Here is a 21,814-nt window from a genome sequence, read left to right as displayed (position 1 = left end):
ACCCCCCAGCTCACCGTCCCCCCACTCTGCCCTCCGCACACCCCCCAGCTCACTGTCCCCCCCACTCTGCCCTCCCCACACCTCCCACTTCACAATCCCCCCACTCAGTCCCACCATTCTACCCTCCTCACACCCCACAGCTCACAGTCCCACTACTCTGCCCTCCCCACACCCCCCACTTTACAGTCGCCCCACTCAGTCCCACCACTCTGCCCCCCCCACACCCCCCACCTCACAGTCCCACCACTCCACACTCACCTTGCACCCCTACCCCCACCACCTCTCACCCACCTTGCAGCTGTGTAATCTCCTGGTAGAAGCAAAAAATCCCAGGGCCATAAGGGAAAAGACACTCAGGGGAAATTCCCCTCTGTGCTGAGCCAATTGAAGCCAGTCCAGGAGATCACATGGGTCGAGAGTTCTCTATAAAAACACTGACCTTTTATATGATGTGACCTTTGCCCCAGTCAGGAACCGATCCCACTCCCTCTCGAAGGCAGAGAATCAGCACCAGCTAGCATTGTGGTCCAGAGACATTCTGTTCTCTGGGAAAAGAAGTCACCCAATATCCCATCTGTTCCTACTTCCATAGTTTAAACTCATGATCCTGCTCCTCCCCAATCTGTTAAACTGGAATAATCTATCAATAGGGAGACTATACAGCCCTTTCATTACTGTATGCAACTCTGTCTGGTCACCTATCAATCTACAAAGCTCTAAAATAAATAGACTGAGGTCCTTGAGCCTCTCTAAGTAGCTGAGTTTCTTTAAGTTGGAATTATTCTTGTAACTCCTCTGGACCTTCTTTGAGACCACAATATCCCCACCATGTTGGGGGACCAAAACTGGACTCTGCACTTGAGATATGATCTGATCAGCAATCTGTACAGAGTCAAAATGGTGTCTTTTGACTTTTAGTGAATGATTCTCTTAATACAACCCTTATCTGTTGGTTCATAGTGCACCACAGCACCTTGAGCATTAGGGCGTCCAAAACTAAGAGCCATTAATATAAGATAATCATTAATAAATCGAATAGGGAATTAAGGAGAAACTTCTTTATCAAAGTGTGGATAGAATATGGAACTTGCTATTATATGGAATAGCTGAGGTGAATAGTGCAGAGAGATTTTTTGTTGAAGCTTTTTGTCTTGCATTCATCAGGACAATTTTGCAGGAAAATACCGACATCAGGGGAAACAACATATTTATACTGTATGAGAAGAAAGTGCTGATTGGTTGACAGATAGACTCTGATTAGTAGAGGCGTTGCCATGGAGAATGCACCAGTTGATAGTGACTGACAGTTAACTGTCGAGCATTGTTTGAAACCAGGCAGTTTGACTCTGGTCAAGGCATTGCCCTGGGAAATGAGTCTATGAATTGCTGTCACTTATTTTGTTTAGTTTAAACAGGTGCAGTGTATGTACATGTTCTTTCTGTCCGTGTGTATTAATGTATGTAGCTTCCAGTGCACACAAATGCGCCACACTGCTAGCCCAATTGACAATCTTAAATTGTTTGTCAATGTAATTCTTAGCACATTGAGGACTATTTAGCAAATCACATCTAACGTTGGACACTGTTTTGAGCTTTGCAAGCACAGGCTGATTGGGTACAGTCTGTACCTTGCCCATTGCAAACAGCGGCTGGGACATGCTGTTTGATACGATCCATCAGTCTTTGGGACTTACGGCCTATGTGCCTAGCATCACTGGCACTGAAATTCATACACCACATTACTCATTTGTGTGATAGGCAGAACGTATTTTTAAGTTGATGGCAGCTTCCTGAATACCACTTGTGTTGCTACTACATAGTAGCAGCAAGAAACTTTTGAGATACCTTGCCCTTCCAGGGTAATCTGAGGTAGACTGGGCACTTTTGTGGTCTAGAACAAGGGGTCACAGTCTCAGGATGCAGGGTAGGCCATTTAGGACTGAGATGAGGAGAAGCTTCTTCATTCAGAGGATGGTGAACCTGTGGAATTGTCTCCCAGGAGGGCTGTGGAGGCCAAGTCAATGAATATATTTATGAAGGAAATAGATTTCTAGACTCTAAAGGCGTCAAGGGATATGGGGAGTGCACAGGAGTATGGCGTTGAGATAAAGGATCAGCCATGATCATATTGAATGGTGGAGCAGGCTCGAAGGACCGAATGACCTACTCCTGCTTTGATTTTCTAGGTTTCTATGTTTCCTTGCCAAAAGTGACAGCCTTAGGCCCATTCATGAGTTTGTGTGATATACAGCACAAAATGATCTGATTAGGGTAGCCATTATCCTGCAGGAAGTCTTTTATGCGCCCTATTTCAGCATCAAGCTTGCATGGTGAACAAATGGCTCAGGCCCTATTTATGAGGTTGCTGATAAGACCAATCTTATTGCGTGTGGAACTGTAAGAATCCCAACATGTTTATTGACCAGTGAAGGCAGGCTTGTGGTAGACCATGGTAGAGAGCCCCCTGGCAGATTTCTTAGCTGGTATGTTAAGGAAAGGGATTTCATTTGACTGCTTCATTTCAAAAGTGAATTTGAGCACAGGATGGAGCCCATTAAGACATGTAAGGAAATTGTTACATGCAGCTACGGATTTAAATTTAGGTGTCATTCCATCGAAGATGCGTTTCTTATGGAAGCCAACAAAGATGTTTGTGAGAGCTGGGCCTGGAGGGGATCCCATGGCAACGTCGTCTATTTGGGGTCACTAAACCTGAACTCAACTGCACGAGTTGTCAAATTGCCAACAAAAATCTCTTTTTTTCAGCAATACTCAAGTTCTGTACTACCAAACGACTATTTTAATAGTATATATACATTTAAGGGGAAGCTGGATAAACACATGAGGGAGAAAGGAATAGAAGAATAGGCTGACAGATGAGGAGGGAGTGGGAGAAGACTCAAATGGAACATAAACTCCAGGTTAGACCAGTTGGGCCAAATGGCCTATTTCTGTGTTGTACACTCTGTGTAACCTTCCTGCACTAATATAAGGAGGTAAACATCTTGGCCCATCTTGCATGCTCATCGGGCGGGCTGGGGAAGCAGACAGGAAACTGCCCCCCAACCGCGATTGGCCCCCGATTGCGATTTCATGCTGGCTGAAAATCAGCAATTTTCCGAGGAAGGCTCTGCACAGCTGGTGGTGGGGGGGGGGTGGGGGGCGGCAGTGTGCAAGGAGAGGGCGGGTGCTGATGTCACCATGAGTGCTGGTGAGCACTTCCAGTGAGCTCCCTGAAGACAGACAAGTGCCTCAGGGAGCTGCAGACCTCTAAATAATAGAAGAAAGCCCATAAATGCTGCAAAAAATGTCCATGCAGCAGAATGAAGCACCTGAAAGCAGACCTTAAAAAAAGACAGTCCCCAGATATTTATTTTGATTTTAAATCCTAATAGAGATTTCATCCTGCCCTTGGATGAGGCTTTATCAAAAAGTAAAGCCCGCCTGGTCGATTGGCCCGTCGACCAACCATAAGGTTGGACAAGCCACGAAAATCGCTTACAATTGGGCCGTTAATGGGCTTAATTGGCGGCAGGCCAACTTTTGCATGCGCCTGCCAGGAGAAATATCGCTCGAGTGCACGATGATGCTGGGACACTTGCCCAATGTCATCAAGCGCGATTTTACACCCATTCGGATTGGACGCATGCCCACCCTCAAGACGTAAAATTCTGGCCTTTGAATATCTCCCCCCTGAAAGAGAAACCCTGACCTGGTCCAGCTCTACATTCAGTGCTCAATTATCCAATGATATTCCATTTAATTTTATTTAAACATTGCTGCTGCTGAACTAAATATAGGATAGTCCTGATTGAAGGTGCCGGCACTAACATGAACAGTCCTCTTCCTACTGTTAAAAGGCATTACAGAATTTTGAATCAGCAAAGATGGAAGATGTGGCAATATGTATGTCCCAAGTTAGGATGGTGTGTGACTTGGAGGCATTTTGGGCATTGTATCTTTCATCCAAATTGAAACTGGTGATTTTGGTTACAGATGTATTTCTTTCTTCATAGTCTACATACTACATGGAGGGTAACACAGGACACAGAGTGTTTCAGACTCAGTTTGGACGGATTGCTGTTAATATCTGCTTTGGTCGGCACCACCCTTTGAACTGGTTAATGTACAGCATTAATGGAGCTGAAATTATCTTCAACCCCTGTGCTACTGTCGGGGAGCTGAGGTAAGAGAACAGTGTCAATGATTTTAATGGTAACCTGTGGTCACATTTCACTCTCAGATTGGCTGGACCTCTAAACTGTTCCAGCCAAATAGTTATTGATGTAAGAGCACATCACTTCCACTGATCGGTTTCATGATGCTCGTAGTAGGTAGAACAGATGGCCATGGCTTTCTCATTGTGACTCTGATTCATCATGAACTCTAAACAATACTATCTCAAAATGACTAATTTGCTGGCAAGTTTGTTGCATTTTCTAAATTCCCACGTCTGCAAATATTGGAAACCTTTCAAACTGAGTATCAGGGGTGCCTGATGGACGGCAATCTCTTCATATTTGTACTTAGTTTGAAATTATAAACACACAGAGACTGATTAGCCTGTAATACAAATCCAATTAACCTAATGAGGATATTATCAGAAAGCCATGCAGATGGAAGCCCTTTTTCACCAGGTAGAACTTATCTAAATCTCTGTGAACATATTATCACGTTTAAATCACATTTACAAGCATGTTGTATCAGCTGTTGCAAAGTGGTGTTGGCAAAGCAGTTTTAACATTGACATTCAATTGCTAAGACCTCTACATTCTTGTTAAATATGATCTTGAATGAGCTGTATAATTTGACACAATGCCATGCCTGGAATGAACTCCTAACTTTGGGATGAATGCGAGGAGCTGCACCCTGAGGGCAGCTGACGCAGTTTCTGTTAAAGGAGATTTACGGCGGGCAGTGCACCTCACCAGGACTGGAATGGCGAACAGGCTGTTCCTTCAACAGAGTAAACTTTCATAGGAACATTATCAAACCAAATTTGACATCAAGACACATAAGGAGATATTAGAGCAGGAGACCAAAAGCTTGGTTAAAAAATTGGCTTTTAAGGAATGTCTTAAAGATTTGCGCATAGAAGAAAGCCATTCAGCCCATCATGTCTGTGCTGACTGGTAAAGCACTATCCAGCCTAAACCCATCTACCAGCTCTTGGCTTGTAGGTCAGATGCTTATCCAAGAATTACTTTAACAGAATGAGCGTTTCTGCCTCTACCATCCTCTCAGGCAATCTTAAGGGAGGAAAGACATATAGAGGTGTGAGGTTTAGCGAGGGAATTCCCGAGTTTGGGGCCTTGAGATCTGATGGCACGACCACCGATGGCAGAGCAATTAAAATCGGAGATGCTCGAGGTCAGAATTAGAGGAGTCGTGATATCTCAGAGAGTTGTGGGGCTGGAAGAGATTACAGAGATGGAGAGAGGCGAGGACATGGAGGGATTTGAAAACAACAAAGAAAATTTTAAAATTGAGGCATTATTTAACTGGGAACCAATGTAGGCCAATGAGCATAGGGGTTATAGGTGAACATGATGTGCTTTGAGTTAGGATACAGGCAGCAGAAGTTTGGATGACCTCAAGTTTAGGGAGGGTAGAATGTGGGAGACTATCCAGGAGTGTGTTGGAATGGTCAAGTCTAGAGGAACAAAGGCATCGGTGAGGGTTTCAGTAGCAGATGAGCTGAGTCAGGTGATGTCGTACAGGGATTTATAATTAGGGTCATAGAGTACAAAAGTAAGGAAGTTATGTTAAACTTGTAAAAACACTGGCTCGGCCTCAACCGAATATTGTATACAACTCTGGGCTCCACTTTTTCGGAAGGATGTGAAGGCATTAGAGAGGGTATAGAAAAGATTCACGAGAATGTTTCCAGGGATGAGGGACTTCAGTTACGTAGATAGATTGGCAAAGCTGGGACTGTTCTCCTTGGAGAAGATTAAAAGGAGATTTAATTAAGGTGTTCAAAACCATGAGGGGTCTGGACAGAGTAGATGAGGAGAAACTATTCTCATTGGCGTAAGGATTGAGAACCAGAGCATACAAGGCAGTCAGAAGTTACTGGGGGTAGGTGGAATGTGGGGTTGAGGCCTCAATCAGATCAGCCATGATCTTATTAAATGGTGGAGCAAGTTCAAGGGAACGAATGGCCTACTCCTGCTCTTAATCCATATGTTCCTATGGACGTATGTTCACTGATATAAGGTGATTGGCAAAAGAAGCAATGGTGACATGAGGAATTGTTTTTTAATGCAGCCAGTGGTTAGGATCTGGAATGCACTGCCTGAGAGTGTGATGGAGGCAGATTCAATCATGGCTTTCAAACGGGAATTGGATAATTATCAGAAGAGAAAAAAATTGCAGGGTTATGATGAGAAGACAGGCGGGTGCGACTGGATGAGTTGAAGTGTTGGAAGTGGATGGTGTGGTCAACCATGTCAAAGGCTGTGGACAGGTTGAAGAGGGAAAGTTTACTTTTATCACAGTCACATAGGATGTTATTTGTGGCTTTGATTAGAGCTGTATGGTACTGTGGAATCACAGAACTCCAGATAATGTCTAATCAAGGTTCTATGGAGCTGAAGCATCACTTCCTCCACTTTGTATTCCAGCCTTCTTAAGATAAAGGCCCACAACCCATTAACTGTTTTCAGTTACTTTTTCCACCTATCCACTAGATTTTACTCGTCTATATAGATGGACACCCAAATTCCTTTGCTCCTGCACAGCTCTTCATCTCTCACCATTAAGAAAATATCTTGCATTGTATTTCTTGGACTCAAAAGTGGATGACTTCACATCTCCCCACTTTGAGCTGAAGTTTCCCACTCACATCTATCCCTGTCCCTATGTATCTTCCTGACCCCATCAACACAACTTACTGTATGTCACTGTTAGAGATAACATTAAACACATACAGATCATGAATACTAAAAACTGCTGGAACCACTCTGGCCTGGCAGCATCTGTGGAGAGAGAAACAGAATTCAACTTTTAAGTCAATGACCTTTCATCAGAACTGGATAAAGTTAGAGATCTAACAGGTTTGAGCAAGTACAAAAGCAGGGAACGTTGAGGGAAAACAAAAGGGATTTTTCTGTGATAGGGTGGAAGACAGGAGATATTAAATAACAAAAGAGATGATGGTGCAAGGTAAAAGGAGATGGTAATAAGCCAAGTAAAGAAACAAAAGATGGGTTTAGAGGAAGTATAAATAGAAAAAGGGGAATTGCTGTCTGAGGAATAAAGAGGGATAAAGGTAAGGATCTGGAATTGTCAAACTCAGTCTGGAAGATTGTAAATTGCCAAATTGAAAGAAAATCCTCTGTTCCTTGAGCTTGTATTGGGCTTCATTGGAACAGTGTAAGTGGGCCGGGGACCATCAAGTTATAGCTTAGTTTAGAACGTTATATCCTGCTTTGGGAGTCTTATTTTTGTAAAGCTGTCAAGACCTTGGGAGAGATACAGAAGAGATTTACTAAGATCCTGCAATAGATGAAAGGGTTTTGTTAAGAGGAGAGGCTAGAAAAAGTGAGGCTCTATTGAGTAGTGATGCATTTTGATTAGGTAACTAGCTTCCTATTAATCTGATCAAAATGGATCACAGTTGTATGAGTCAGTCACCAAAGGACTGTATTAGGTTTAAGTCAGCCCTGTAACCTTTATATAATATTGGCTTTTGTTCACGACATTTGCTGCTTTTGTCTTTCTGATTGTCTGGTTGAAGGAGGATTCCATAAGCATTGATTGAAAAAGGTCAGGAAAGGCACAATTCAATAGCAGGATTTACTATCCTAGTTTTCAGTAATGTTGTTAGATTAGGTTGTAGGCTGCTTCTTATAAACAAGCTACCTCCGTGATACTGCAGTTGAGAAAAACCCAGAGAAGGTTTTAACTGCACCATGGATTACAGTCAATGTTCCCTCTGATCTGAGATAAAAACAAAATACTGTGGATGCTGGAAATCTGAAACAAAAATAGAAAATGCTGGAAAAACTCTGCAGGTCTAACAGCGTCTGTGGGGAGAAAAACAGAATCAATGGGCAGAATTTTCTGCCTGCTGAGCGAGCGGGCCCCACCCAATCTCCGGCAGGCGGGGAGCCGATCCCTGCCGGAGAAACGGGCCACACCACTTTTTTACGTTGGCGGGTTATGTGCTCCCTGTGCGGGCGGAGAGGGGGGATTCCCCAAAAGCGAGAGTGCGCTCTTTTTTGAGACTAAGTGCTGCCTCAGGGAGATTGCTGACACTTTGAAAAAGATTAAAAATAGAAAAAAAAATTCCCTAACATGTCCCCGTCGTGACAATATCACATGAGATGGGACATGTTCATAATTTACACTATAACTTTATTAAGCTTTTTGAAACCCTAAATGAAACCTCACCCCGCCGATGAATGAGGTTTCATGTTTTTTCTATTGCCCGTCGGGGCTCCTGGCTGACCCGCCAACATTAAGGTTGGACAGGCAGGTCCTTTAATTGATCCTAAATGATCCTATCAATGGCCTCAATTGGCCATTGACAGGTCGGTGGGCCCGCAGCTGATTTCACTGTGTCTCTGCCTTCCTGAAAATTTAAATGGGGCGGGATGACGTCGGGGATTCCGCCCAACATCATCCCGCATCATTTTACACATTGGCGAGCGGGCCCCGCCCCCTGCTTGCCGACGGTAAAATTCTGCCCAATGTTTTGAGTCCATATGATTCATCTTCAGAGCCTCTGAACTGTGTGGCCACACAGCAACCCAAGCACCCTGGTACAGACTACACACAATCCAGTCACTTCAAATTATCACAGGTCCACGGCTGTACAAAAAAAACTTAAAGGGGCCAAGCACATTTGAAAGAAACACTCCACAGTAAAATTAGATGGAATGTTGGCTACAATCTGGGGGCTGTTCAATGCAGCTATGATGTTGGCAGCTAGCCAATAATGTAGGCAATTGTCTAGGTATATGCAATCTACATAAAGCAGAATAACTCTAACCTGGTTGACACTGCCCTATCAGCCCTTCCCAGTGCTCGGTGAGTAATGTAAGGAGTTACCAATACTGTCATCAAGTGACACATTCTCACTAATAACCTATTCAGTTCCAATTCGGCCAGAATCACTTTGCTCCAAAGCTTATCAGAGCCTCTGTCCAGGTGTGGACTTGAGCTGACTGCCAGAGGGGAAGGTGGAAGTGACTGCTTTTTACATCAAGGACCATTTGACTGAGTGTGACACCAAGGAACCCTGGAAAGACAGAGGTCAATGGGGTTCAAATGGAAAACCCACCATTGAATGCAGTGATATCTGATTGGAAGGAAGATGGCCATGTTTGTAAGAGGCCAATCATCTCAGGCCCAGGACTTCTTCAGGGAAGCGTTCTTGGTCCAACTGTCTTCAGCTGCTTCATTACTGACCTTCCCTCTGTCATGGGGTCAGGTGTGAGGCTTGTTTGCTGACAATCCCACAACATTCAGTTGCATTTATACTTCCACACCCCGTCCTCACCCCCATACCAGCCTACAAGAGAAATGACTTGTTTTGATAAATAAATTGGTTCCTAGAGTATGTATCGCACTCTCCTATGCATTTATTTTCATACAGATCAGCCAATTAATGCAATAAAATGATCTGGAACTTTCCCGTGTGAGCAAATCTGCTTTTTAACTCCTTGTGCACCATGAGAAAATTGAAGAGGCCAATACCATACTAAATCTTAGAGAAATATACTTCATTTTCTTCACAAATATATTGTTAAGCATAAAGGAGAGTTTGTGCTTTCTGCCTGTCTGTGATTTACATATCATTTGCATTATCTCAGCGTTTTCTTTTGGAGGGTCTTATAAATGATAACAATAATGAGGCACAGTTACCAGGCAGTCCCCCAATTTCTTGCCACAATGGAACCCCCCCCCCCCCCAACTCCCCAGGAAGGAAGTGCTTCTTTAAGTTTGTTGTTGTAACTATTTCAGTGAACCCATGTGGCCCATTGAAGCCAGGAATGCAGCCATTGCCAACCACTGTTTCACCTGTGCCATCAACCGAGTAGGGACGGTGAGTAGCAGCTTCTAACTTAATCTTTGACTGCCAACCGGTCAGTGGGACAGGGCCTCGGTACACATTAACATTCAAACTTTGTTAGAGTTTTACTGGTTCAGTGTCACAAACAAATCTGAGGGATATAGTTCTTTCCAATTTCCAAATCATTTGTTGGTATGGCTTACATTGAACAGCATATGGATAATGGGTGCTGGGCTGAATTGTAAACTTTTAGTGATCTTTATCAAACTATGATGAGATGTTTCTATGGCTTATGTTCAGCCTCCCCTTTGTTACTAATCTTCTTTCTTCTGACTGTGATAAAGCAATCTTTATTATTTCTAGATCCCCATTTAAATGTGGTGCTTTAAGGAAATGATGATTAAAGATTCCTGACGTAGCTGAGCAACTTGTGTCTGAGCCTGATATGAAATAATTTAAATATCACCTTAAATATTTTTAGAAAAATGACAGGAGCTTATTCAAACAAAAACAGAAGCCAAGCCCAAGAAGAAGTTATTAGGAGTGATGATCAAAATCTTGTTGTAGGTTTTAAGGCAAGTTTTAAAGGGAGGCAGCGAGCCTGGTTTTGTGAAGGAATTCCATACGATATTGGGGTTCAGGTGGCTACAGGCACAACCACCAATGGCGGGGAAAAGAGAGTTGCAGGTGCACAAAAAGCCAGTTTGGGCGGGGCACAGAGTCCTGTTGAACAAGATGTAGGGCTGGAGGAGGTGAAGGAATGAGTGAGAGGCAAGACCATGCAATAATTTTAACAGGATTGGTTAAATATTGTTTCAGAGCAATTCAAGCAGTTTTTTAAAAATCTATCATATTGAAACATCCATCTTATTTATCAAATATCTATTTCAACTTGCTCACAGGAGCCCTGAAAATTAAACTTTTTCATATTTGATGTGTTTGCAGTAGTTAGTGGAAAGGCATCATTTGCAAACAAGCTTGTCATTTTGGCTGTCATCAATTAGTGTCTTAGAAAGACAGTTATTTCTTACAATAATAAAATCTGAGATCAAGAGGAAAGAGGGAATTAATGAAGCAACTTTTGAGGAAGCTACAATTGGGATTTATCTCCAGACAACTGGAAACCAGTGTGTTTCCATTATTAAATAGTGGAGCAGACTGACTAAATTATAGCCCTGTAAATTAACCAGCAGAGTCACAGTGGCCGGGATTTTCTGGGTGGGACCCGCCATGGGCGAGGCGGCACCCCAGCCAGACGTCTACTGACTTGCAGCGGGACCGGAAGATCCCAGCGGCGGGCAAGTGCGGAAAATCCCGCCCAGTGAGTCAAATGGTCTTCTCTGTAGTAAGTATTCTACAAAATAAATATAAATCAACTAAAAATTAAATAAATGGAATACTGAAGGTTAGATTGCAAAAAACTGCTCCAGTGACAAGTTTGTCAAATCCCTGTGCAATAAACAAAAAGTGACAGAAAATACAATTGCCAGTTAGGAGCTGGATTTTTGAGGCAGGAAATAATTATGAAGTAGCTTCTATGCATTCTCCTTTAGTCTGGAAGAACAGAATGCTGTTAAACATAGATTTCCAGATGTAGTGATTAGTCTGAAATCACAATAGAATTGATTGTAAAAGGTTTTAGACTCTTAAAGTAGACTTTCACCTTTTCAAAGCCTATTTTACTCTCACCAACTTGCCAGGTGTCTCTTGAAGTAAAAACTTGGGAAGTCATTTTCCAAAAGTGAGTTAATTGCAGTTATGTAGATAGGCTGGAGAAGCTGGGGTTGTTCTCACTCGAAAAGAGAAGGCTAAGAGGAGATTTGATAGGGGTGTTCAGAATCATGAAGGATTTAGATAGAGTAGCTAAAGAGAAACTGTTTCTCTGTAGGGTTGATAATGAGAGGTCACAAGTTGAAGGTGATTAAACTAGAGGCGACATGAGGAAAAGCTTTTTTTATACAATGAGTGGTTAGGATTTAGAAAGCACTGCCCGGCGGGGTGATGGATGAATATTCAACAGAAGTCTTCAAATGAGAATTGGATAAATATCTGAAGGAAAAATATTGCAGGATATGAGGGAAGAGTGGGGAGTGGGACTAACTGGATTGCTCTTGGAAAGAGCTGGCACAGATTCCATGGCCTCCTTTGCTGTACTTTTCCAGCAATGGTGGGCAATGCAGAGACGATAATCAGGCTGGGAGGACTGCACACTTATTGACTCCTTAGCTCCTGCCAATCTTCTGTCCATTAATATTTTTAAAAAGTTCCAAGGATCACAATTAAATAGGTTTTATTCCATGAATATTGTTTGTTCAGAATGACAATGGGCCAAGGACCACCAAGAGTGACTGAAAACAGTATAAAACAATTACTTGTGTTGACAAGATGAAACAGTATATGAAATGTTATTATGAATACGTATGCATTAATGTCACCTGTATAAACTATTCATTTTCAAAGTATGTCCCATTAAAATGTTGGAAGCTGGCACAACAGTGGGTTTGAGTCCGGTCCTGGCTATGAAGAACCCGTGGGAATGTGAAATGAGTTTGATCAGGAGGGGAACCTTCCTCTCTCCTTGTGGATTCATTTCGAGGGGTGCAGAAAAATTAGGGTTAGGCCCAGTGCCAAACTGGGCTCTGAACAGAGGATTTCAGGAGGCAACCAGTAAGACTATGGAGGGTGAGAAACATGAATGCTGCCCTTCCCTGGAGAGTTGCTGCGACACCTTCTCCGCTGGAGACTTCTGGGTACTCTCTATGAATATTGGCTGGAAGGCCCTATAACGTAAGCCAATGTCAGCCCCTGATTGAGGGGAATATCCCGAACCCAGAAACGTAGGCAGGCTCAGTTTATATCAGGCATTAAAAAGAAAGAAGGACTTGCATTTATATAGCACCTTTCTTGACCACCAAATGTTTCAAAGTGCTTTACAGCCAATGAGTACTTTTGAAATGTAGTCACTGCTGTAATGTAAAAATCGCAGCAGCCAATTTGCACACAGCAAGCTCCCCCAAACAGCAATGTGATAATGACCAGATAATCTGTTTTTGTGATGTTGATTGAGGATTAAATATTGGCCAGGACACTGGAGATAACTCACCTGCTCTTCTTCAAAATAGTGCCATGGGATCTTTTGCACCTGTGAGGACAGACAGGGTTTAACATCTTACCTGAAAGACACTTCTTCAACAGTGCAGCACTCCCTCAGTATTGCACTAGAGTGGCAGCCTTAATTTTCCTGGTATGGATTTGAACCCAGAAACTTGTGACTCAGTGGCAAGAGTGCTACCAACTGAGGTGACGCTAACTCACTGTACATATTACGTGATTTGGGAAGCCCAGATAAATACTTGACCCCAGAAATGGAAATATGTTAATCTTGGAAGAAAAAATGTAAATCATAGTTGAATATGGCTCTTATAAACAAGATTTTACATCTATGTCCTTTGCTGGGAAATCTTCTAGCTTGTTGGTGTGGCCTTGGTCTTCTTCCTAATGGTAATATTGAACAATGGCTCCTAGTGTTTTTCCATTCTGTGCAGCCTGTTAATGTGAATGTGCAATACCCTTAAATTTTTTTGTATGTTAGCATCTTAAAGGGAGCAGATTACACAATAACTTCCTGGCTGCTGCATGGTCATTGGGCATGTACAGCTTACAGTGAACATTGATACTGACCCAGATAGGACTGTTTTGGGCAGCTTTGACCACATAATGTCAGTACATGGCTCATTTAATATTACATTTGAGTACTCGCTCAGAGTGTCCTGGCTTCCAAACAGTCAGCTGAAGAACAGCCAAGTGCCATTTTCTTCTCCACTAAGGATGAAGCTAAGGAAGATGAATGAGAGGAAGAGGACCAGGATTGAATAAGAATAAGAATAGACTTTTCAGCCCTTGACCCTGTTCCATCATCTGTACCTCAACTCAATTTTCTCTGTATCCTTTGAGATCCTTGCAAATGGTCAGGGCTCAGGAGATCTGTCAAAATTAGCTGGATGAATGTTGTTTGATTACTTTAACAATAGGATAACTTCCCAGCTTGCTTTTGTTCTAGGCTTTCCATTGGGTTACATTGGATATATGGTACAGAAGCAGGCCATTCAGCTGAACCAGCCCATGCTGGTGTTTATACTCCTCTCGTGCCTCCTCCCATCTTTCCTCATCAGAATCTACCATCGTAACCCTCTGTTCCCTTCCTTCCCCCCATATGATTGTCTAATTTCCCCTTAACTATATTAACATTAGTCACTTCAACCACTCCTTGTGGGAGTGAATTCCACATCCTCACCACTCTCTGAATGAAGAAGTTTCTTCTGAATTCCCTATTGGATTTCTTGGTGACTATCTTATATTGATGGCCTCTAGTTATGCTCTTACCCATCTGGAGGATCTACATGAAGGTCTGCAATCAGTCTATGGCCCCAAAACCAATGGCGTGACACTCACCCTCTCAGCAGATGGTAATCAGCCCCTAACAAATAGGCATGAGATTCTCTCTTGTTGAGCAGAGCACTTCAGCAATCTCCTAAAACAACAATCCATGATGTGCAATGATTCAGTTCAGCATTGAGTCAGTTCATTGAGGAAAAACTTGCTCTCGATCTTTCTCAAGTGGAAGTCACGAAGGCCAAAAAGCAGCTTTCTATGGGCAAGTCACCGGGAGCTGATGGCATCCCACCTGAAGTGTTCAAGTTAGGAAACTCCCTAGTCCCTCCTGCCTAATCTGGAACCAGGGCATTGTGCCCCAGGATTAGAAGGATGCCTCCATATCTCATGTCTACAAATAGAAAGGGAGCAAGTCCATCTGTGACAATCATCTGGAATATCACTTCTTTCAACAGCTGGAAAAGCTCTTGCAAGAGATATTCTTAATGGTATTGTCACTTACCTCATTGACTCTGTGTTCCCAGAATCACAGTGTGGCTTCCGTGCAGGATGGGGGACAGTAGACATGATCCTTGCAGTATGTCAAATTCAAGAAAAGTCCTGTGAACAGAAGAAGGACCTCCGTATGGTGTTCATTCACCTGACCAAGGCTTTTGACACAGTAAACAGGGAAGGTGTACGGAAGGTTCTGTACAAATATGGCTGCCCTGAGAAGATGATCACTGTCATTCACTTGTTTCATGATGGCCAGTGCGATGCAAAGTGATACGTCATTGGACACCTTTTCTGTCACCAGTAGCACCAAGCAGGGCTGTGTATAGGCTGCAGCTCTGTTTATCGTAAACTTGTCAGCCATGCTCCAGTATGCACTCAAAGATCTTGACACAGGAGTACACATTCAATTCAGGAAAGACGGCAGTCTCTTCAACTTGCAAAGGCTCAAGGCTTGTACAATGGTTACAGAACACCTACTGAGTGAATTCTTGGTTACGGTCAACTGAGCTCTCATAACACATACTCTGGATAGCAAGAAGCTGCTGGTTGATCGCTTTGCCCTAGCCTCAGAAAACTTTGGCCTGACAATAAGTCTGACCCAGGTGGCAGTGCTGGTATTCGGACCAGATAACCTATGTATGTAGCAAAGGTCTCCAATCAGGTAGCCACTGCTACCTGACAAGTACCTGAATGTGCTCCAAGGTATTGGTTCTGGTGTTAGGTTTGGAATATAGATTTACAAGAAAGGGTACAGAAACTACTCTCCTGGGTTCCAGATTTTTGAAGGACCACATTGAGGCAGCTTTAGAGAGGCAGAGTTTATCTCAGTACAGGGGTTACCATGGAAAAGTCAGCCTCAGACCAGGTATTCTGGGATAAAAAACAACTCAGCAATTTAGCGAGCAGGGCTTGAGGAATAGGAACCCTCATAGCCCCCACCTCCATCAGCTGCCTTGTAAAATACCTGGTGATCAGCCAACCCCTGTCTGGGGCACTCCAGAGGGGAATTTCTTCAGGAATGGCCTTCAATTTCTTTGCTGCTTCATGAGCAAAATCTGGCAGCAAAGTTTACTCCTTAGTTAATGTGAGGGGGGTGTGTGTGTGTCAGCCATGGCTCAATTGGTAACACTTTCAACCCTGGGGGCAGAAGGTTGCGGATTTAAGCTGCATTCCAGAGAGCTGAACATAAAATCTAGGCTGACGTTCCAGTGCAATACTGAGGGAGTGCTAGTGTTGAAGGTGCTGCCTTTCAGCTGAGACGTTAAACCTAGGCTCCATCTGCCCTCCCAGATGAACATATAAGGTGTAATGGTATTATTTTGAAAAAGAGTTCCAGCCAATATTTATTCCTCAACCAGCAAGTCTAAAACAGTTTATCTGCCCACTATCACATTATAGTTTGTGGAATCTTGCTATGTGCAAATTGGCTGCCACATTTCCTACATTACAACAGTGACTACACTGCAAATTTATATTGTTAGGTGTAAAGTGCTTTGGGAGATCCTATGGTCATGAAAGGCACTATATTAAAGCAAGTCCTTTCTTTGCTTCTAGTTTAACAGTGTCATTTTCATGTGAGAATTTAAAGATCCCTTGGAGCATTATCAGAAAGCTGTTTCTAAGATAAATAACAGAAAAAGTCCCCAGGGCCATGAGCATTATTTTACTTCTCTTACTGTGGTTTTCAGAAGTGTGGGAAGTTTTAGTCTAATTCTTGACCTGTGGGATCTAGATGCCTCCTCCCTGAGGAAGGAATTCAGGACATTGGTCACCCAGCCTGACCGTTCTGCTTAGCTTGCAACCCATGGCCTGAATTTCATCCACAAATGAAACCTCTCCTATGGGACATTGAAGTTGCCTGCAGCAGGCATGGGAACAAGATATTTCAGGCCCCTTTCATACAATACTTGGCACAGGAATAAACCTCCTACATTACAACAGCAGCTACACTTCAAAAGTACTTCATTGGCTGTAAAGTGTTTTGGGACATCATGAAAGACGGCTATATAAATGCAAGTATTTCTTTCATGATGTGAATGCTTTCGAGCTAAGGCTTTTCACTTAAGCTCTTTGATTAAAGAGTTAATGATGAGTATGTTTGGTTTGTACCATTGGACTCAGACAGCCCCAACATCAAGATAGCAGATACAAGTTCACCTTCTCAAGGGCAATTTGGTATGGGCAATAGATGCTAGCCTAGCCATGTCCCTGAAAGAATTTTAAAAAATTAACCAAACTGAATGCAGATGCCCATCTTGTAGCTGACAATGAAGCTGTGAGACTCACGGCATATCTGCTGAGGTCAGAAATGAGACAAAAGTGTTCCTCTAGCCAGGACTCAGCACCTACATGATTGAATTTCAGTGGTAAGCTGCTGCTGAAGCTTTGTACCTGTACCTGGTGGAACCACTATTCAGTCAAGCACAGTGTGTGTTCCTGCTGTGATCAGGAGGATGGTCACAATGCATGCACACTTTTTATGGAGTTTTGCCCTTATAGGGCACTAGTGCAGAGTTCACGGTACCTTCTTTCTAGCTGTAGCGGACTCAAAGCTACATTTCCCAGTTATCCAACTAGTGTCTACCTTCCTTGAATCAGTCAAAGTCACTTGAGATGAAGTTGGAATGTGTGTGGGAGACTTGGTAATATGATACCTGAGCCCACCAGGTATGTCGTACTCTAGGAACTGTTGGCCTGATTCATTAATGTAACCCGATGGGGGATAAATCTGTCAGTAGGGGCATACCAGATAACTGTGGAGGCCACAATCTTAATGAGGTCAGGCAGTCCTTGTTGGATGAGCTGGGGGAGCTTTAGAGAGAGACCGAGCACTCTGTATTTGGCTCTAGCTTGATTTGGAGACAGTTATTATGGTGTCTGACAACTGATTCACCAAAAAGAAGTTTCTTTGTCCACCTTGCCTAAACCTGTCATAATCTTGTACATTTCTCTCAAATCTCTCCTCAGTCTCCTGTGCTGCAAGGAGAACAATTCCAGCTTCTCCTACCTAACCTTGTAACTAAATTCCCCCATCCCTGGAGCTATTCTGGTCAATCTCCTCCACACCTTCTCAAGGGCCCTCACATCCTTCCTAAAGCATGGGGATCAGAACTGGACACAGTACTCTAGTTGCAGCCCAACCAGAGCTTTATAAAGATTCAACATAATTTTCCAGGTTTTGTACTCAATGCCTCTATTTATGAAGCCCAAGATCGCGTATGCTTCACTAACCACTCTCTCAATATGCAGAAATAAGACTGAGTGACCTGATTCTTAAGGACTGGATTGCATCTGTCCTCAGGTTGGAGCCCAGCTGCCCTCCGCACATGTATCCACACTCCTTCACTCTTCCCGCTGAAGATGCACCGACTCCTATGTCTACTATGAAGAAACACCATTGGACAATGAGCAGTTTCAAAATGGAATTATTGTCTGACTATCTGCTTCACTCAGCCTCACCTGACAGGATTGCTCATAACTGCTTATTCTATCCTAGTAACAAACAGTTTCATGCACAGGTAAAGTCTGTGACATTCTGTAAGCTCAGGAGGCCTGCTCTTTGAAGCTGAGAAGCCATTGTAATATCTCTCCATGTATCTCTCAATCCCATTCCTAACTTGATATTCATCCAGCTCTTGTTTTAAAGATCTTCTTCAATACACGGGAACAGTCCACATCCACCAGAGTGTGAAAGGTTTAATCACAATACCGAGCCTTTTTCAAATATTTAATAGGGTGCACTCCATTGCTCAGATAATTGACAACCTATAAACACAGAGAAGCCTCACAAAGGATTGGCTAATGTACTCACCTTCTAACTATATCCCACATTCTTTGATATCCTGAATGTCTTATTCTCAGTGATGGCAATGGCAGCTCAGCTCCTGACCTCATTGCAGTCTCGGTTCAAACATGTACAAAAGAGCTGACCTCCCAAGGTGAGGTGAGAGTGACTGCTCTTGACATCAAGGCCACATTTGACAGTGTGGGGCATCAAGGAGCCCGAGCAAAACTGGAGTCTATGAGAATCGGGGGAAAAATTCTCCACTGATTGGGAGTCATACCTAGCAGAAAGGAAGATAGTTGTGGTTGTTGGAGGTCAGTCATCTCAGCTCCACGACATCACTACAGGAGTTTCTCAGGGTTGTGTTCTCAACCCAATCATCTTCAACTGTTTCATCAATGACTTTCCTTCCATCATAAGGTCAGAAGTGGGGATTTTCGCTGATGATTGCACAATGTTCAGCACCATTTGCGATTCCTCAGATACTGAAGCAGTCCATGTCCAAACGCAGCAAGACCTGGACAATATACAGGCTTGGGCTGATAAGTGTCAAGTAACATTCACGCCACATGAGTGCCAGGCAATGACCATCTCCAACAAGAGAGAATCTAACCATCGCTCCTTGACGTTCAATGGCATTACCATTGCTGAATCCCCCACTATCAACAAGCTAGGGGTTACCATTGACCAGAAGCTGAACTGGACTAGCCATATAAATACTGTGGGTACAAGAGCAGGTCAGAGTCAAGGAATCCTGTAGCAAGTAACTCACCTCCTGACTCCCTGCCCACCATCTACAAGGCACACATCAGGAGTGTGATGGAATACTCTCCACTTGCCTGGATGAGTGCAGCTCCAATAACACTCAATAAGTTGGACACTCTCCAGGACAAAGCAGTCCACTTGATTGGCACCCCTTCCACAAACATTCACTCCCTCCACTACCGACACACAGCAGCAGTGTATCATCTACAAAACGCACTGAAGGGACTCACCAAGGCTCCTTGGACAGCACCTTCCAAACCCACGACTGCTACCGCCTAAAAGGACAAGGGCAGCAGATAGATGGGAACACCACCATCTGGAATTTCCCCTCCAAGCCATTCACCATCCTGACTTGGAAATATATCACCGTTCCTTCACTGTCACTGGATCAAAATCCTGGAACTCCCTCCCTAACAGCACTGTGGGTGTACCTACACCACATGGACTGCAGCAGTTCAAGAAGGTAGCTCACCATCATCACCTCAAGGGCAATTAGGGATGAACAATAAATGCTGGCCCAGCCAGTGATGCCCACATCCCATGAACGAATAAATTTAAAAAGTGTTTCATTTACCAATTCCTTCTGTTGGTCATCAGTTCCAGAATCCGTGAAATTCCACATTTGGATAGTACCATTAAATATTGCAGTTGAAACATCTTGATGTGAGTCATCATCACACCCACTCACGACAGCTAGTCAGGAAATAACATGCAAGTTCAGGGCTGGGTTAAAAAGCCAGTGACAGATACATTGCCCTTATCTCCGAGTCTCCCACACACTATCAGCCCCCATCCCCCACCCCACACCAATACTCCAGAACATCATATTAAAATCTGAGCCGTTGACTCCAGGGTGCCTGGCATTAGGTCAAATAAGGGCAAGGAAACCTCCTGCTGATTTTCAACTACCGCTACCCCCCATCCTCCAGTACTCCTCCATGTTGAACATCACTTGGAAGAAGCACTGAGGTTGGCAAGGGCACAGAATGCTCTCTGGGTGGGGGCTTCAATGCCCACCACCAAGAGTAGCTCGACTGCACCACTACTGACTGAGCTGGCTAAGTCCTAAAGGACATAACTGCCAGACTGTTCCTGCGTCAGGCGGTGAGAGAACCAACTCCGACAGGTGGTGAGGGAACCAGCTCTTGTTGCAGTGTGTTACTGTTCCAGTGGGCAGCTTGAAATCGCAGCCACAAGGAAGGATGTACAGCAATCAGTTCCATTCCCCAAATGTCATTTGCTGCTCACTGGATGTTGGTACATGAGACTGCAGCTCCCCCGTGTGGCAGAAGGTTCTTCAGCTTTCACAGTTGTCAACAATGCCACAGAAAGGTTTTATAAAACTACTTGTATGAAGAGCAATTGGTTCTGAGGAGAGCTGCTATAATAGTGAGACAACTTCCTGCTACAGTGTAAAGCAGTGCAGAAATTCTCAATCTATACAAAGCCTGCAAAAAAAAATGGAGTGGTGATAGGGTTACCAACCCTCCAGGATTGTCCTAGCGTCTCTCAGAATGAAAGATTCACCTTCTGGAGATTATAAAGCAACCCAGGAGTAAAACCAGTTTTCTTGTGATGTTGGATAAGGGATAATATTGGCCAGGACACCGGGGATAACTCCCTGCTCTTCTTCGAAATAGTGCCATGCGAGCTTCTGTGTCCGCCTGAGAGGGCAGATGGGGCTTCAGTTTAGATGCGGAGGGGGGAGCGTTGAGATGCGGAGGGGGGAGCGTTGAGATGCGGAGGGGGGAGCGTTGCGATGCGGAGAGATGGTGCAGGAGGAGGGGCTTCAGATTTCTGGGGCATTCGGACTAATTCTGGGGAAATTGGGATCTGTACAAGCCGGACTACAGCTGAACAGGTCTGGGATGCATATCCTCACAGTGATATCTGCTAGTGTTTTTGGGGAGGCTTTAAACTAGATTGGCAGGGGTATGGGAACCTGAGGGCAAATTCAGGCAGGCCAAATACAGAACAGGGAGCAAGAGACAGAAAATTAGCGAGCGACACTGAAAGGCAGAAGAAGCAAAGGTTAAAAGGTTTACATCACGGGAGTTTGGCAGTGTTAAAACATATTTATTTAAATGCAAAGTGTTTCGCAAACAAACCTGGTGAGGGCGCAGATAGACACATGGCAACACAATATCATTGCTATGACAGAAACTTGGCTTAAAGAGGGGCAAAATTAGCAGCTCAAGAGCCCTGGATATAGTGTTTTCAGGCAGAATAGAGAGTGGGTTGGTGCAGCGTTATTGGTTAAAGAATCATTTAAATCCTCAAATGAGGTTATATGGGTTGAGCTCAGAAATAAAGAGGTAGCCACATAACTAGAAGTGTACTATAGACCCCAAGCAGTG

At 43.8% G+C, this 21,814-nt stretch overlaps 2 protein-coding genes across 4 annotated transcripts in view; one reads left to right on the top strand and one right to left on the bottom strand.

The window, feature by feature from the left end:
• Positions 1-21,814, bottom strand: part of gucd1 (guanylyl cyclase domain containing 1) — a 75,773-nt gene that overhangs the window by 2,377 nt on the left and 51,582 nt on the right. The window contains exon 7 of one of the 3 annotated variants that reach the window (XM_041203551.1): positions 6,781-6,980. The exons of 1 other annotated variant lie outside the window; for it this stretch is intronic. In XM_041203551.1, the coding sequence (XP_041059485.1) occupies positions 6,945-6,980 (36 nt within the window). In that variant the 3' untranslated portion in view covers positions 6,781-6,944. Of the gene's footprint in view, positions 1-6,780; positions 6,981-20,126; positions 20,151-21,814 lie in introns of those variants that run through there. One more of the 3 variants, XM_041203553.1, reaches the window with a different exon arrangement.
• The window catches only part of upb1 (ureidopropionase, beta), a 155,173-nt gene that overhangs the window by 115,030 nt on the left and 18,329 nt on the right, over positions 1-21,814 (top strand). Inside the window, exons 6-7 of the mRNA XM_041203549.1 lie at positions 4,017-4,186; positions 9,973-10,054. Of these exons, the coding sequence (XP_041059483.1) occupies positions 4,017-4,186; positions 9,973-10,054 (252 nt within the window). The remainder of the gene's footprint in view (positions 1-4,016; positions 4,187-9,972; positions 10,055-21,814) is intronic.

The sequence above is a fragment of the Carcharodon carcharias genome, chromosome 13, assembly GCF_017639515.1.
Source record: "Carcharodon carcharias isolate sCarCar2 chromosome 13, sCarCar2.pri, whole genome shotgun sequence".
In the NCBI taxonomy this organism is placed as follows: Eukaryota; Metazoa; Chordata; class Chondrichthyes; order Lamniformes; family Lamnidae; genus Carcharodon; species Carcharodon carcharias.
Note: the sequence above shows the minus strand (reverse complement) of the source record. Positions and strands in the feature narration are given on the sequence as shown.